Source organism: Alexandromys fortis, unplaced genomic scaffold (assembly GCF_014885135.2).
Source record: "Alexandromys fortis isolate MF-2015 unplaced genomic scaffold, M_Fortis_MF-2015_v1.1 scaffold_77, whole genome shotgun sequence".
Taxonomy (NCBI): domain Eukaryota; kingdom Metazoa; phylum Chordata; class Mammalia; order Rodentia; family Cricetidae; genus Alexandromys; species Alexandromys fortis.
Genome location: NW_026067967.1, coordinates 2,562,032 through 2,576,645, shown reverse-complemented (window position 1 = coordinate 2,576,645; position 14,614 = coordinate 2,562,032). Strand labels below are relative to the sequence as shown.

The 14,614-nt window shown below is 36.4% G+C and overlaps 1 protein-coding gene across 17 annotated transcripts in view; it reads left to right on the top strand.

Annotated features, from left to right (window-relative positions):
- Picalm (phosphatidylinositol binding clathrin assembly protein) overlaps positions 1–14,614 on the top strand; it is a 76,823-nt gene that overhangs the window by 40,056 nt on the left and 22,153 nt on the right. For all 17 annotated transcript variants that reach the window (XR_007593995.1, XM_050154369.1, XM_050154364.1 and 14 more), the window contains exons 5-12: positions 845–938; positions 2,457–2,568; positions 4,406–4,512; positions 6,507–6,548; positions 8,109–8,194; positions 10,044–10,167; positions 10,436–10,572; positions 11,088–11,191. Coding sequence is in view for 16 of the 17 variants with exons in the window: in XM_050154369.1 (XP_050010326.1) it covers positions 845–938; positions 2,457–2,568; positions 4,406–4,512; positions 6,507–6,548; positions 8,109–8,194; positions 10,044–10,167; positions 10,436–10,572; positions 11,088–11,191 (806 nt within the window). In the remaining variant the exon portion in view is untranslated. The remainder of the gene's footprint in view (positions 1–844; positions 939–2,456; positions 2,569–4,405; positions 4,513–6,506; positions 6,549–8,108; positions 8,195–10,043; positions 10,168–10,435; positions 10,573–11,087; positions 11,192–14,614) is intronic.

Here is a 14,614-nt window from a genome sequence, read left to right as displayed (position 1 = left end):
TACTGTTAAACATATGTGCCCTGGTGTGTGTGGAGGTCAGAAGACAGCTGTTAGGAGTTGGTCCTGGGCTTACACCCGAGTCTCTAGGGTTGGAACTCGGGTCCTGAGAATTAGAAATCTAGAAATGTGCTTTAAACTCACTTCACCAGCTGCCAGATGCCAGAGGTTTGAAGTTCTTCTGCAACAGACTGCCCTGGAGGTTGTGATACTCCTGTCCTGTCTATTTATGAACTGACATTACAAACCTGGCTATGAATCAATTAGATAGAATTAACTCATGACTCTGTAGCACTTAATTGTTTAGTGGGTTCTGGCAGTAGTTTTCTTTTGCTTTTAAAGAAGTATAAATCTGCCTTTACATGTAATGATGACTGAGGTTCCTGCCATTTCTTGTGATAACTATACAGTCTACCTGGCTGTATAATGTAAACCTTCACTTTCATTTAAAATAGTATTTTATCTGAATGGATATTTTGCCTGTTTGTATGTGTGTACAATATTTTTTCTTTTTTTCTAATGCCCACAGAGACCAGAAAAGGGGTTTGGATCACCTAGATCTGGGACTATGTATGGTTGTGAGCTGCTATGTGGGTGCTAAGGACAGAACCTAGGCCCCTGGAAGATCAACCTGTGCACTTAACTACTGAGCCATCTCTGTACATATACAGCTGGTAGCACTAGTTTCCGGCTGTTGGTTTTACATTTCTTTTTATATAATCCTTACTTGAGATACAGAGTTCAGTAATAACTTAAAAATATATGATATTTCATCACAGTTTTGTTATTTAAATAGAGGCAAATGGGAGATTTAATGATGAATTATTTTGGTTTATTTTCTTAATAGGGCTGATGGAGTTATGAGAACAATGAACACGGAAAAACTCTTAAAAACTGTACCAATCATCCAGAACCAAATGGATGCACTTCTTGATTTTAATGTAAGTTGATATGCTTTTGTAATTCAAAATTACTAAAAATTAGATAATCATAACTTTATCCCCAAGTCTTCATAATTTTTTACTATGTTGTAATAATGTTTGGCTAGTGGTTAGGGCTTTCTTTGGTGCTAGAATTTTAGTTCATACAGATTAAAACAAGTGATGGGTAAAGTGCTTTCTTAAAATTCTTCACAGGAACTGTAGATTTAAAAAACGTGCACAACCTTTTCAATATTTCCCTTTTGTTTGGTAGGACTTACAGCATGACAGCTACTTAGAAATAAGAGGAGATTCAAATTTCATTTATGATAGATTGCTATGACTTGCATTTTATTCCCTATAAGGTTTTTTTTTGTTTTGTTTTTGGTTTTGGTTTTTTTTTTGTTTGTTTGTTTTTGTTTTTCAAGACAGGGTTTCTCTGTAGCTCTGGAGCCTGTCCTGGAACTCGCTCTTGTAGACCAGGCTGGTCTCGAACTCACAGAGATCCGCCTGCCTCTGCCTCCCTAGTGCTGAGATGAAAGGCGTGCGCCACCACCGCCCGGCTGTTTTTTTGTTTTTTTGTTTTTTTTTTTTTTTCGAGACAAGGTTCCCTGTAAGTTTTAAATGATGTTATTTGGGTAGTGAGTGTTGACTAAAGGAAATGTTCAGCAAACTACTCATGTGTTTGTTTCATAGACTAGAAAGTGTCACGCTATAATAACTAACTAGTGACTTGAGAATGATTTTATCATTTTTATATATTTGAAAAGGTTTTGTTTTGTGACATTTAAAAATTTTATGAAATTAAAATTTCAGTGTTCACAATAGCACTAGTGACCCATAGGCAGGTTCTTGATTGGTTTGCATACTGCTTTTGCTGGTTTTCTATAGTGCTGGGTTAGTTGCAGAAGAGAACATAATTCCCAGAGCCTAAAATCTTTCCTTTCATAAAAAGGAAGAAAAGCTCTTGCTCGAAGACATAGGAAACTGCTGTTTAGAGAACATTATTTTGGTTTATATAGAGACTCAGAAGGTCCAACCACGTATGTTTCACTTAGTACATAGTTTGGTGTTTTTATGAAATTATTTACTTGTTTTAGAGTCTGTGTTATACTTTATTGTATAGAAAATTTTACTTGCTCTTCTCATAGGTTTTTAGTGCACGCTTTGTAAACCTCTAGTGTTATAATAAAGTTATATAAGAGGCTTGAGATGTAGGTGAGTGATTTCAAGAGTTGAGGTAAATGGCCTTTTCACTCTAAGTAAATTCTAAACTACAATGAATGTTCAGAAGTTGCTCTTTGCTGTTTGTTTTTTTTTCTTATTTTTTTCTTAGAGTTTTACAATATTTGCCTATAATTCTGATTTCTCACAATCATGTGTTGGAAAACTTATGTGTAATGTATATCCTAGGCAAAATACACTCTTTCTAATAAGCTGACGTGTTTTAATTTATTGTCTTACTAGTAATAAAAAATCCATTTTGTTAGTGTCATTTAAAATATGAGATAAGCTGATCTTATTTTCCATTTCCCCTAGGTTAATAGTAATGAACTCACAAATGGGGTAATAAATGCTGCCTTCATGCTCCTGTTCAAAGATGCCATTAGACTCTTTGCAGCATATAATGAAGGAATCATTAATTTATTGGGTAAGTACTGCGATATCTTAGATAACTTTGTGAACTAGTAATACTATAGTTGCTTATGCTGTTGTGAAGTCCATTTTGACACATGTCAAATATGTATTTGGAGAAAAGATTTATTCCTGAACATAATCATTTACATGTATAGCCACACAAGTAGGTAAATTCTCTTTTTTTTTAAGATCTGTTCATTCATTCATTCATTCATTCATTCATTTATTTATTTATTTATTATGTATACAGCATTCTGCCTGCATGTATACCTGCACACCAGAAGAGAGTACCAGATTTCATCACAGATGGTTGTGAGCCACCATGTGGTTGCTGGGAATTGAACTCAGTACCTCTGGAAGAACAATCAGTGTTCTTAGCTTCTGAGCCATCTCTCCAGACCTAAATTCTCATTTTTATAACCAGAATATTCAGCTATTAGTTAAACTTTTTTTAATATAGTTGTAATTTTTTGGACTGTTTCATTTATTTTTAGAAATACTTAAATCTGTAAAGTTAGGTTAGGCATGATAATACATTTTATGTTATGTGTACTTAAATGGAAACACCTCTTAGTTCTTTGTTTCAGAAAAAGTATATTGCCTTAATATTTATTCTACAATGAACCTTGTAAAACTAATATGTGTATATATATTTTATCCTAAATTTGAGGCACATGCATGTGTACTGGGGATTAATTCCAGGGTTTCTTGGATGTTAATAAATTATGTTTTATTTCTGGGTTGTATCCCTAGTCCCTAAACTTAAATTTGAAATTAATAATTATTTTTAAGCCGGGCAACATGGGTTACTTTTTACTTTGGGGTGTTTTAGAAATTTATGATGTTTTCTTACATAGCGAGATGTATTTGAAATAGTTAATTTTGCATAGAAAGGTACCTTTTAAATATTTTTTGTTAATCGATACTTTTGTTTCCATTAATATAAAAATCCATTAATATGCAGGTATTAAAATTAAATACTATTATTTATAATTAACACTATATATTATTATTAGCAATGCATTATTAATTGTTAATGTCTATTAATCTCTATGTGTGTGCAACACCTGTGTGTTCAGGTGCTTGTGGAGGCTAGATGGATCCCCTGGAGCTAGAGTTGCACACAGTTAGTTGTGAGCCGGTTGACGTGGGTGGCAGGGACAGAATTCTGTTAAGAGACAGCAAATGCTTTTAACCTCTGAACTACTTCTTCAGCCCCTCTTTTATTTTTTAAATTGAGGTTTTAATGGAGTAGAAAATGAAGGTATTAAGTATCAGATGCCAAGTATTTTTATTTTGTATGCCCCCGACCCTTTGAAAGTTTATTGAAATGTGGTTTCCATAGACTAGGACAACATTAATATAAGGAGGGGTGATTTAATCCAAGAGGACAGGTAAATTATACTTATTTTTCATACAAAGCTGTGGAAGTCATCGTCATCGACTTCATGATTGGTAAATGTGAAGCTCTTACTGCTGTGTACAGATGAAATTTAAGGGAGCTTTTGAAGTGACATTGGGTGAAGTTGCCATCCTAGAATGTTAGTATTGGTATGTTATTAGTAAAGTATTTTGAAACAGATTTTAGTGTTTTAAGTGGAATAACATGTGTTTACACATAAATATCCCATAGCAGTCCTGTGAACAAATAGTCATGGGAGTACACTCCAGTCAGTTCTCAATTGCTGACGTCCTAACCCTCCTAGTGCATTGCTCAAGGTAATGTAGCCCTACATTTGTTGTAGGGTAAGTCCTTTGAGAGTATTAGGATCTTTCTGGAGACACGGCCTAATCTTTTTCCTGTTTAAGTAAACTTTAACTAAGAGTATTTTTGTTACTTCTTTGGGCAGAAAAATATTTTGATATGAAAAAGAACCAGTGCAAAGAAGGTCTTGACATCTATAAGAAGTTCCTGACTAGAATGACAAGAATCTCAGAGTTTCTGAAGGTTGCAGAGGTAAGCTGTCTTTTATTTATATGTATGGATTTTGACGAAATTGTCATCCAAATGAAAGAAATATTTAAATATTCTTGTTTATTCTATCTATATCTAATAGTAGTAATATGTACTTTTGAATTCTGTTGAACAATATTAATGTGACATATTTAATAATGCACATGCTGTATATTTAATTTATGTGGGATATTGAAAAGTTAATCTACTTTTACATTGTATACATCTCTACAAATACATACACTTGTGGCAGTGATGTCTGTGTTTAGAAGTAACCATTTATTTTTGAAGGCTTACTGTGTTAAGGTGGTAGAAAATGCCCAGTGTCTGCCTAAGTTCTTTTTCCTCCACACAGGCCTGCAATTGAGTCACGTAATTCAGTGTTTTTGTTCTCCTACATAAGTGAATTTTGAATAGTTAATTACTGAGTATGAGAAGGTTATATGATAATCTAATTTTATAACTCTCTCAATAATTATTATGAAGTTGACACAGAAGGCAGTTCTAGTGTTTACAGGCATCCTTTTTTATTCTAGCAGAGACAACGCATAAAGATTTCCCCCTCTTTTTACCCTCTTACCCATCACTGCCAGAAATGCCCCTTCTTTAGAATATTTTGATTACTTACATTAATTACCAAGTTAGTGGCTCTAGGCACTATTACCCTTGTGATATTTTATTCTTTCCTTTTTTTCTTCCAAAAGTCAGAGTTTCTTTGTAGCCCTGGCTCTCTTGGAACTCTCTCTGTAGAGCAGAGATCCACCTGCCTCTGCTTCATTAGTGCTGGAATTAAAGATGTGTGCTACCACCACCGCCTGGCATGATACTTTATTCTTTAACAAATGAGGTGACCTTTTTTTTTATGATGCCTGTAGGCACTTACTTTGATTCAGACAGGTCTTTCAGGGAGAAATCTGACCTCTGCCCCTAGTCCCTTGTACCAGCTGCATATTAAACTGAAGAGGCAGGGTTTTTGCTATGATTCCAGTAAAGTTTGCAAGTCAGTTTTAGTTTGTTGACTTCCCTTTCTGGTCTCTTGCATTTTTGTTTTGCTAGTTACGGTTACTGCCATACATTAAAAAAAAAAAAAAGCCCTTCCTTATGTCCAAGTTGCATGTTGACACAAGTGGAATGCATTGTCTGTACGTGTGATCTAAGATGAGAGATTCTGTTGCATAGTGTTGCCATGAGACTGTCTTTGGGCTTGCAGTGTCATTAGGAAACTTCAGTTCTTAAAGGCAACAGTAATCCCTTGGAATGCATTCCAAGGGAACCGTTGTCCAAGTCTGAGTGATGACCTATTAATATCTAAATAGGATTGGATTAGATTTTCTAGTGATTTTATTCTGAGACTCTTGAAAGTTGAGAAAAAGAGTATTATTAGAAAATAAGACATAGTCAGGGGAGAAATACAGATTTCTAATTTGAGTCCTAACTAAATAGGAAGGAAGTTTTTTTGTTTTGTTTTGTTGCAGTTGTTTATGCTGGTAATTATTTAATGCCTGAACCCCTTGAAAATACAGTGAGGTTTTGTGGAGAGAGTTACGTCCTGGTTAAATATCACTTGACATTCATGAGAAATCTGAGTACCACAATAAACAGACTTTTAAAAACTATTTTATTTATGTGTGTAGGCACTTGAGTGCCATGGCATTTGTGTTGAGGTCAGAGGACAACTCGTGGAAGTCAGTTCTTCTGCCATGTGATTGCAGCGATGACTCAGGTTGTCGGCTTTGCAACAAGTGCCTCTCTGCTTAGCCGTCTCACTGGCTCCCAAATAATAGGTTCTGAAAGGATTTTCTGTGAAGCATTTTTTTTTAATGAAAAAAGAAAATTTAAGGAAAGTTGGTGTTTTTAGATGTGCTTCTTTTTTATGTCCCAGAGAACTGTTGATAGTCATTCTCATTTCTCCCAGTGCTTCTGTAAGGCATGTTGAAGAGGTGATGTTCATATTGCTATAATTCCACGTGTTAAATACAGCATTTTGTTTCTTGCAGCAAGTTGGAATTGACAGAGGAGATATTCCAGATCTGTCCCAGGTGAGTAGATTGTTAAAACATCAATCCACTGTCATGTGCACTGCAGTGCCAAGAGAAGGGTTCATTTCTCTCATGAGGAGTATGGTTTTTCCTTACGCTTTTTAACATTTTACTGTATTTCTGGAGAGTTCTTTAACCTTATTACACATGCAATGAATGATGAACTCATTTCTTATTATGGTGGACCTGTCTGTCCACTGCTTTACTGTAACAGCTGCACAGTGGAAACGCCCACCCGAGCATGGGTAATGGGTGACCCGTGAAAACTGCACCTGTGGCGTTTCCTACCCAGCCTGCAGGCAGATTCACTTACACTAGTCATTTTGCCCAAGGGAGGGGCCTTGTGGCTCTTCTCACATTCCCTTCTCCCTTCAGGAGGGAATTATTTAGTTTTTAAGACATACATACACAATTTCTAAATATACATAAACTTTTGTAATCTAGATTCCACATACGGCAGAAAACAGTATTGTCTTTTCTGAGTCTGGCTTCTTTAACTTGGTGGTTTGGCTTCCATCCATTTTTCTGACAGTGTTATGATGTCATTTCACTACAGTGAATAAAAATTCACTGTGTATTTCCACTACATTTTTATTTACCCCTTCATGCATTGATGAGCAGCATCTAGTCTGGTGCCATATCATAGTTATTGTGAGCAGTTAAGAATGTTCAAGTATCTCTGGTATGTTGGTTTAGAACCCTTAGAATAAATGACCAGGAGTTTTCCAGCTGGGTCATTTGCTATTTTTATTTTTTCTTTTTAAATTTTTTTTGTTTTATTCATGTGTCTATGTGAGTGTATGCCATGTGTGTGTAGGTGCCCAGGGAGGCCAGAAAAGGGCATTGGATCCCCTGGAGTTGAGGTTAAAGTTGATTGTAAGCCATCCTGCATGAGTGCTGGGAAACTAACTTAAGGTCCTCTGGAAAGAGCAGCAAGTGCTTTTAATTGCTGAGCCTTATCTGACCCCGACCACCACCCCCACCCCACCTAGTGTGTGTGTAATTTTATGTGTGTAGCATTTGTGACTGTAGGCAAACATGCCAACACACATGTGTGGAAGTAAGGACTACATTTAGAAGTCTGTTCTCATATTTCCACTGTGTGAATCCAGAAGTTGAGCTATGGTTGTCAGGCTTGGCAGCAAGTGTCTTTACCCACTGCTGAAGAATCACCTTCCAGCCCTGGAACTCATTCTTTTATATGTATATTAAAATACGTGTGTGCTTCATTCTTAATACTGTTTTTGCTAAAATTTTACATATATTAAATATTTAAAAATCTTGGGTTCTTACACGATTCTTAGGTTTGATGTTTATCTTTTGATTTTACACTTTTGGTGATGCTTATTAGTAATTTCAAGTAGTTTATGTTCCAATAGTAATAATAATAACAACAACAATAAAAGATTATAATTTATTTTTGGCAGCTAAAAATGCTACCAGTAATTAATACATGAGGTATATATTTATTTTTGTTGTTCTCATGTTAGATGACATTTGATAAATCAATTTATAAAATGTTGTAATAGTTATGAATTCCTAATATTTGTGTAATTTCAGGCTCCCAGCAGTCTTCTTGATGCTTTAGAGCAACATTTAGCTTCTTTGGAAGGGAAGAAAATCAAAGATTCCACAGCTGCAAGCAGGTACATTTTTTTTTTTTTGAAGGAATAGATGAAACCAGCTCAAGGTCCTCATTGTATGGTTTTTCTATCCTGACTTGGTTATCTAGAAGATTATGTTTAATTAGAGGACTCCCTAGGGGTTAATGTATTTACTTCCTGCTGTCAGTGAGTGTTGACATATTTGAAGGTGATGACAGTGAGGCTTTGTTCAGAATTGTGGTTTCAGTATTAAAACTCGCCATAAATATCATGCTTCAAAATCAAAAGATAATTTTGTATTAATTTTGCTCAGCTCCTATACTATCCCCCTTGTAGATGCAGTAGTAATACTAGGATTCAGGCCTGGGATGTCTGACATCTTATTTCATTTTTTATACATTTGATGGGATTGAATTGATTGTTGTCAGGTTCTATTTTAATCAAGTCAAGTCTTGAGCTAATTTCCCAGTTTACCTTGTAAATTAAAAATAATAGAAATTATCTCATAATGATCTACTAATGATTTTTTTTAGTCAGGTGTAGTAATTGCTTGAATAATTATCTCGTTTTCTTAGGAAGATTTTACCTTTTTATTTAAAAGAATATATAAAATATATAGTGAGACTTTTTCTTTGGTTCTTTTTGGTTTTTAGTTTATATTTTGCTGATTTCTCCCCTTTTTATTAATAATTTAAGCAGTGTTAGGTACAGTGCCTCTTACCTATAATCCCAGAACTTGGAAAGCTGAGGCAGGAAGAAGGCAAGTGTGAGTTTAGCTTGTTCTCTGTGGTGAGTAAGGTCAGCCTGAAATGCTCCTCCCCTTCCAGCCCCCATCAGCCCCCCAATTCCAAAGGGAAAAATCCACTAGTGATTTTTTTAAATAATATTTTGTGCAAGATTTTGATTTTTATAGTAGACTTTTAGAAGTACTATAATCATCAAGATGTTAGAGACTATTTGGTTATAGGGAAGAAATAAAAAAATTACGCACATGGTTTAGGTATACCAGTTTCTCTTAGATATTTATCATGACATCATTGGCTTATTTTTGTCATAATTATGTGACTCATCCATTGCCTTCTCATTAACTCATGTACGATACTGACTTTACATCAATTGGATTAGCTTTTGCCACCTTATGGCTTTACAACAGCAATTAGTAGTATGTGCATTGTGGGAAAAGGAAGAGTAATTGAGGCCAAGTGTAGTTCTTTATCCTAGAATTTAATGTTGGTTCATGGTATCTAGTATGAATAGATCTATGAAGGGGAAAGGATATGGCTAGTGAGAGGTAATGAATGTGTATGTGCAATAGGTTTGAGAAGAAAACCCTGGCGGTCTGTGTGGTCAGCAAGCACATAGAAAGGAGGTGCCACACAGACTCATGACTGAATTGAACCTAGTATTCCTTCTCAGGAACCTGACAGCCCCAGGAGTCGCTTTTGGGAGTGCTGTTGTGGGAAACAGGCCTGGACATGCACGATTTACTCTGGTGCTCAAGCTCTGCTCTTCTTGTAGAACTGTCGAAAGCCAGGGTTTTGATAGTGTAGGAGCTGTCTCGGGGACACTGAATCATCGTTGATGCTGTCTTTCTGTGAGGACTCCTAGGAACGTGAAGTCTCTTTCCTATTGCTTTCTTATCTTCAGAGAGGCAATGTGTTCCCGTGTTGTAAATTTTTTCTTGAGTTGGGCACTTAATTCTAGAAGCTGTGAATTTGCAAATCAGTGAACAGTGTTAAAATGGTTGGAATTTTCTAGGTTGCTGGTTAGAAGATTCCATCCGAAGTACTAGCTTTAAGTCTATAAACTTGTTATTTTAGTTTGTCAAAAGCAGGGCCACTTCGTTTTATGTTCTAGATATGAATTGTTTACTTTTATTCTCTTATCCCAGGGCTACAACACTTTCCAATGCAGTCTCTTCTTTGGCAAGCACTGGCCTATCTCTGACCAAAGTGGATGAAAGGGAAAAGCAGGCAGCACTAGAGGAAGAACAGGCTCGTTTAAAAGCACTAAAGGTAAGTATGGGCTTTCTCTTGTGAAGAACAAGTAGAGGGATCATTATGTAAATAAACCTCTAGCCAGACCTAAGTTTTTACCTGTGTAGCAATCCTTCAGGCTGAAACTCAGTTTCATTTCTCGTCACATAGAATGCTTGGTGAAAAGTCAGGGGTACCCTGCAGCTGTTAAAGCAGAATTAGGAAATGGTTTGTTGTTGTTGTTTTTCAGCTTCTGTACCAGCAGGTTTAGTTTTAGGTTCCTTATACTAAGTTGCTTTCTCAACAGGAGCAGCGTCTAAAAGAACTTGCGAAGAAACCGCACACCTCTCTAACAACTGCAGCCTCTCCGGTGTCCACCTCAGCAGGGGGTGTAATGACTGCACCAGCCATCGACATGTTTTCTACCCCTAGTTCTTCTAACAGGTACAACGGGGACAAAGGCTGTCTCTGAATACTCAGTCTAAGTGTCTTCAAATGCATGCTTTCCAGATGCTGTGAGTTTGCTTTATGATATTGTAATCACAAATGAATACGAAAGGTGTAATAGCAATGCAGTGGTATACTGCCTAAATATAAAGTGACATGGATATATTTACATGTTTAGGAAATGGAATGTGGCTAAATTACTAATGTTTAATTGGAATATGCTACAAGGGAATGGGTGTTTTCTTAGGAAAGTCATTGAGTCTTTCCAGAAAAGGCATTGTTACTCAAATTCGATAGAAACTTAACACATCATGTTCAAGTATTTTTCTGGACCTCTGTATAATTATGTTAAATGGAAGCGTGCAGCTGTTACCTTTACAGAATTATTGTTCTTCTGAGGTTTGCATTGAAGCTTTTCACTTTTAATTTTTATGGGGGTGGAGTAGAGAAGACCAACTAATTTAGCAGAGTTCATATAGAAATAAAACTAGTTTCTACAATATTTTTCCTAGCATATCTAAGCTGCCAAATGACCTGCTTGACCTGCAGCAGCCGACCTTTCATCCCTCTGTCCATGCCATGTCAGCCGCTCCTCAGGTAGCAAGCACATGGGGAGGTAAGCTTTCAGTCTGTGTAAATGCTGTGTAGGCTTCTGCCTCTCCATTAAGTAGCAGAGGTTTTGATTGTACTTGCTATGTGGGAACTTGAGAAATACTAAGATGGCAATAGACTAATTTTTATCTCCTAAAGACAGTTTATTATGTATGAAGTATTAGAATTCATAGCTAATTATGAAACAAGGTTTAGGGAGGATGAAGTAAAATATAAGAAGAATGACCACTTTTTAAAGTATAAGATCAGCCCTTCATTGTGAATTTTAAATATACAGTAATTACTACTTTTGGTGTAGAAAAACATTTTGTGGTGGGTAAAATCCTTTTGTGTATCTAGATGGTAAAGTTTTAATAAATTCAGATTGTGTTATCAGCCAGCGAAGTATGTTGTGACCAGGTATCTCATGGTAATTCTTGTCCTTTCTAATTAATTATATTAAATTAAATTAATTAATTGTGTTTTAAATGTTTCTTTAACTTAGACTTGTAAAATAATAGCAATGTTTGCTGCCCTTGAGTAGGTTTTTAGTTCCATCATCTTGAAAGCAAAGTGGTGACTATTTGTGTCTCACAGCTCAGTGAGGTGCCTGCTTTGCAGGTCATCTCCATGGGATGGTCTTGTATGTGTGTGTGTGTGTGTGTGTTTGTATGCATATTATTCTATAAATAGTCATCAAAATTATTAGAAAGAAAAAGATTTTTTTAGGAAGACTGATGCTAAGTAGAAAATTATAAAATATTAATTTGTATTGGCTTTCATGTAACATTTGGAGGTATTAAATTTTACAGCATGTAAGATTTTCATATTTAATCATTTGAATTAAAAATACAGTTTCTATGCTTCTTTTTAATCCATTCTTACTTCTCCTCCACTTCCCCTCCAATGCCTGCCCCCCCTCACTTTTTGTGGTGTAGGACTGAATGTTGAACCTAGGGCTTGCCCACACTAGACAGATGATCTGGCATTGAGCTATATCAACAGCCCTAAGACACTGTTTAATATATTAGAATCTAAACTCTGTGAAGGCGAGGGTTATCTACCATTAACTAGGAGAGCATTGGTGATTGTTTGGGGCAGTAGCATGTGTACCACAGTGCACATGTGGAGGAGGGAGAATGACTTGGTGGAGGTAGTTATCTCCATCCACCTTGGTCCAGCTTACATCTCACGCTGTAGCCCAGGCTGGTCTCAATCCCTCTGCCTCAGCCTCCAAGTGTTAAGATAGTAGGGATGAAACCACCACACCCAGCCCTCGAGTACATCTTGTTATATGTAGATGTAAATAAGTTAGTATAAGAAACACTCTGTTGAATAAGGGGACATTTTCTCGAGTACGTCTTGTTATACGTAGATGTAAATAAGTTAGTATAAGAAACACTCTGTTGAATAAGGGGACATTTTCTCTTCAGTGTAGGTTGTAGAAAATTTGGTTATAGACTAGTTTTGTGTAAGCATTAAGGTTAGTTTAATTTAGCAAAATCTTGAGATTTGAGAGTAATTTCTAAAGAAAGGTAATTTAATAAATATATTAGAATTATTTTAGAATTAAACAAGACAGCAAATTAAAGGTTAAGAACCGAGTTACTTGGTGCTGGGGAAATAGCTCAGTGATTAAGAGTGTATATTGTTCTTGTAGAGGACCTAGTTCTATTCCCAGCACCGTGTTGGGCAGACCACAACTTGTGGAGGTCTCATAGCTCTAGCCTCCTTATATACTCCCATGCACATACCCAGTCACAGGGATAAACACATTAAAATCTTAACTAAAATAAAAATAGAGTACAAGGTGTCCTAACAGTCCATGAATTTTTTGATACATTTTTGTATTTTCTATTTAATCTCAGTTGTACTTTTTGGGGCTTGGGGTGGGGCGGGGGGAAGGTCTCTATTTTGTCCTGGCTATCCTGGAATAAAGTAGATCAGGCTGGTCTCAAGCTCATAGGTACCTCCTGTCTCCACCACCCTCTAATCCTGTGCTAAAAGCACGCCTCACCACTCCTAACTCTCAGGTGCTGGAGAGATGGGTCGGAGTTAAAACCACTTGCTGTTCTACTGGGGTTCATATGTCATCTCACAAATGACTGTAATTCCATTTCCAGAAATCTGATAGCCTTTTCTGGCCTCTACTGGCACCAGGCATGCACATATATACTTACATGCAGCTAGTGTATATATACACATATAAAATAGAAAATAAGCATATTTTTAAAATGTTAGCATTATTAGCAAGACCATTAAATAATTTTGAATTCTTCTCTTTATTTTTAATGTTTTAATGGTTAATTAGCCTTTTTGTTCTACCATTTTTTTAGGTAGGGTTTCTTCTGTATAACTTTGGAGCCTGTTCTGGAACTTGTTCTGTAGACCAGATTGACCTCGAACTTACAGAGATCCGCCTCCTCTGCCTCCCCAGTGCTGGGATTAAAGGCATGTGCCTTCACCTTCTGGCTTGTTTTTTTCTTTTTTTAATAATTACTCGTTTCCTGTAAGTCCTGCTTCCATGAGTGGAAGGTAAGACCAGGGGAAAAGAGAGAACAGACTAGCTGGTGCAGGAAGGGGACATTTCCATAACATTCCATTTCCACATAGAACTAAAGAGATATAAGCACAGAGTCTCTCCTACAGCGAGATGTTAATTTTCTCTTAATTTTATTTTAATGTTATATATAGTAAGGAGGTTGCTTGTTTGGTTCCTGGCCACCTGGCTAGCTTAGACCCAAAATAATCACACAGAAACTGTATTAATTAAATCTCTGCTTGGCCCATTAGCTCTAGCTTCTTAATGGCTGACTCTTACATATTAATTTAACCCATTTCTATTAATCTGTGTATTGCTGTGTGGCAGTGGCTTACCGGCAAAGTTTCGGCTTGTCTGACTCTGGTGGCAGATCCATAGCATCTATCTAACTCTGCCTTCCTCCTCCCATGCTATAGGCCAAGGCAGCTTCTTTATCCATTAACCAATAAAGGTAACAGGTAGACAGAAGGACCCCCCCCCACCAATTGTATTTGCTCATTGAGATTGATATGTGTGTGTATGCGCGCACGCGTGCATGAGTGCAGAAGGCAGATGCTAACTTTTGGGAGTCAGTTTTCTTTTCCATCATGTAGATCCCAGGTTGGCAGGCTTGATGGCGAGTGCCTTTATGTGCTGAGCCATCTTGCCAGCCCTTCTTTATTTTAAATAAAGAAGCTGGAAAGCTGTTTTTCTAAACAGACTCAAATTATAGGTTAGTATATTCAGCATTGCAAAGTAATGAAACTATTAAATTCCTTTTGAGTATATCATATACAGTAACTTGAACAATGACAATATCTGCCTAATATTTGCCTGTGGAACTGCATCTGCTTCCATCAGTTGCTGGTTGAAGTCTCTCTGCTTCCTAGGACATTACTTACAATAAAGAATTAAATTTTTTTAAAG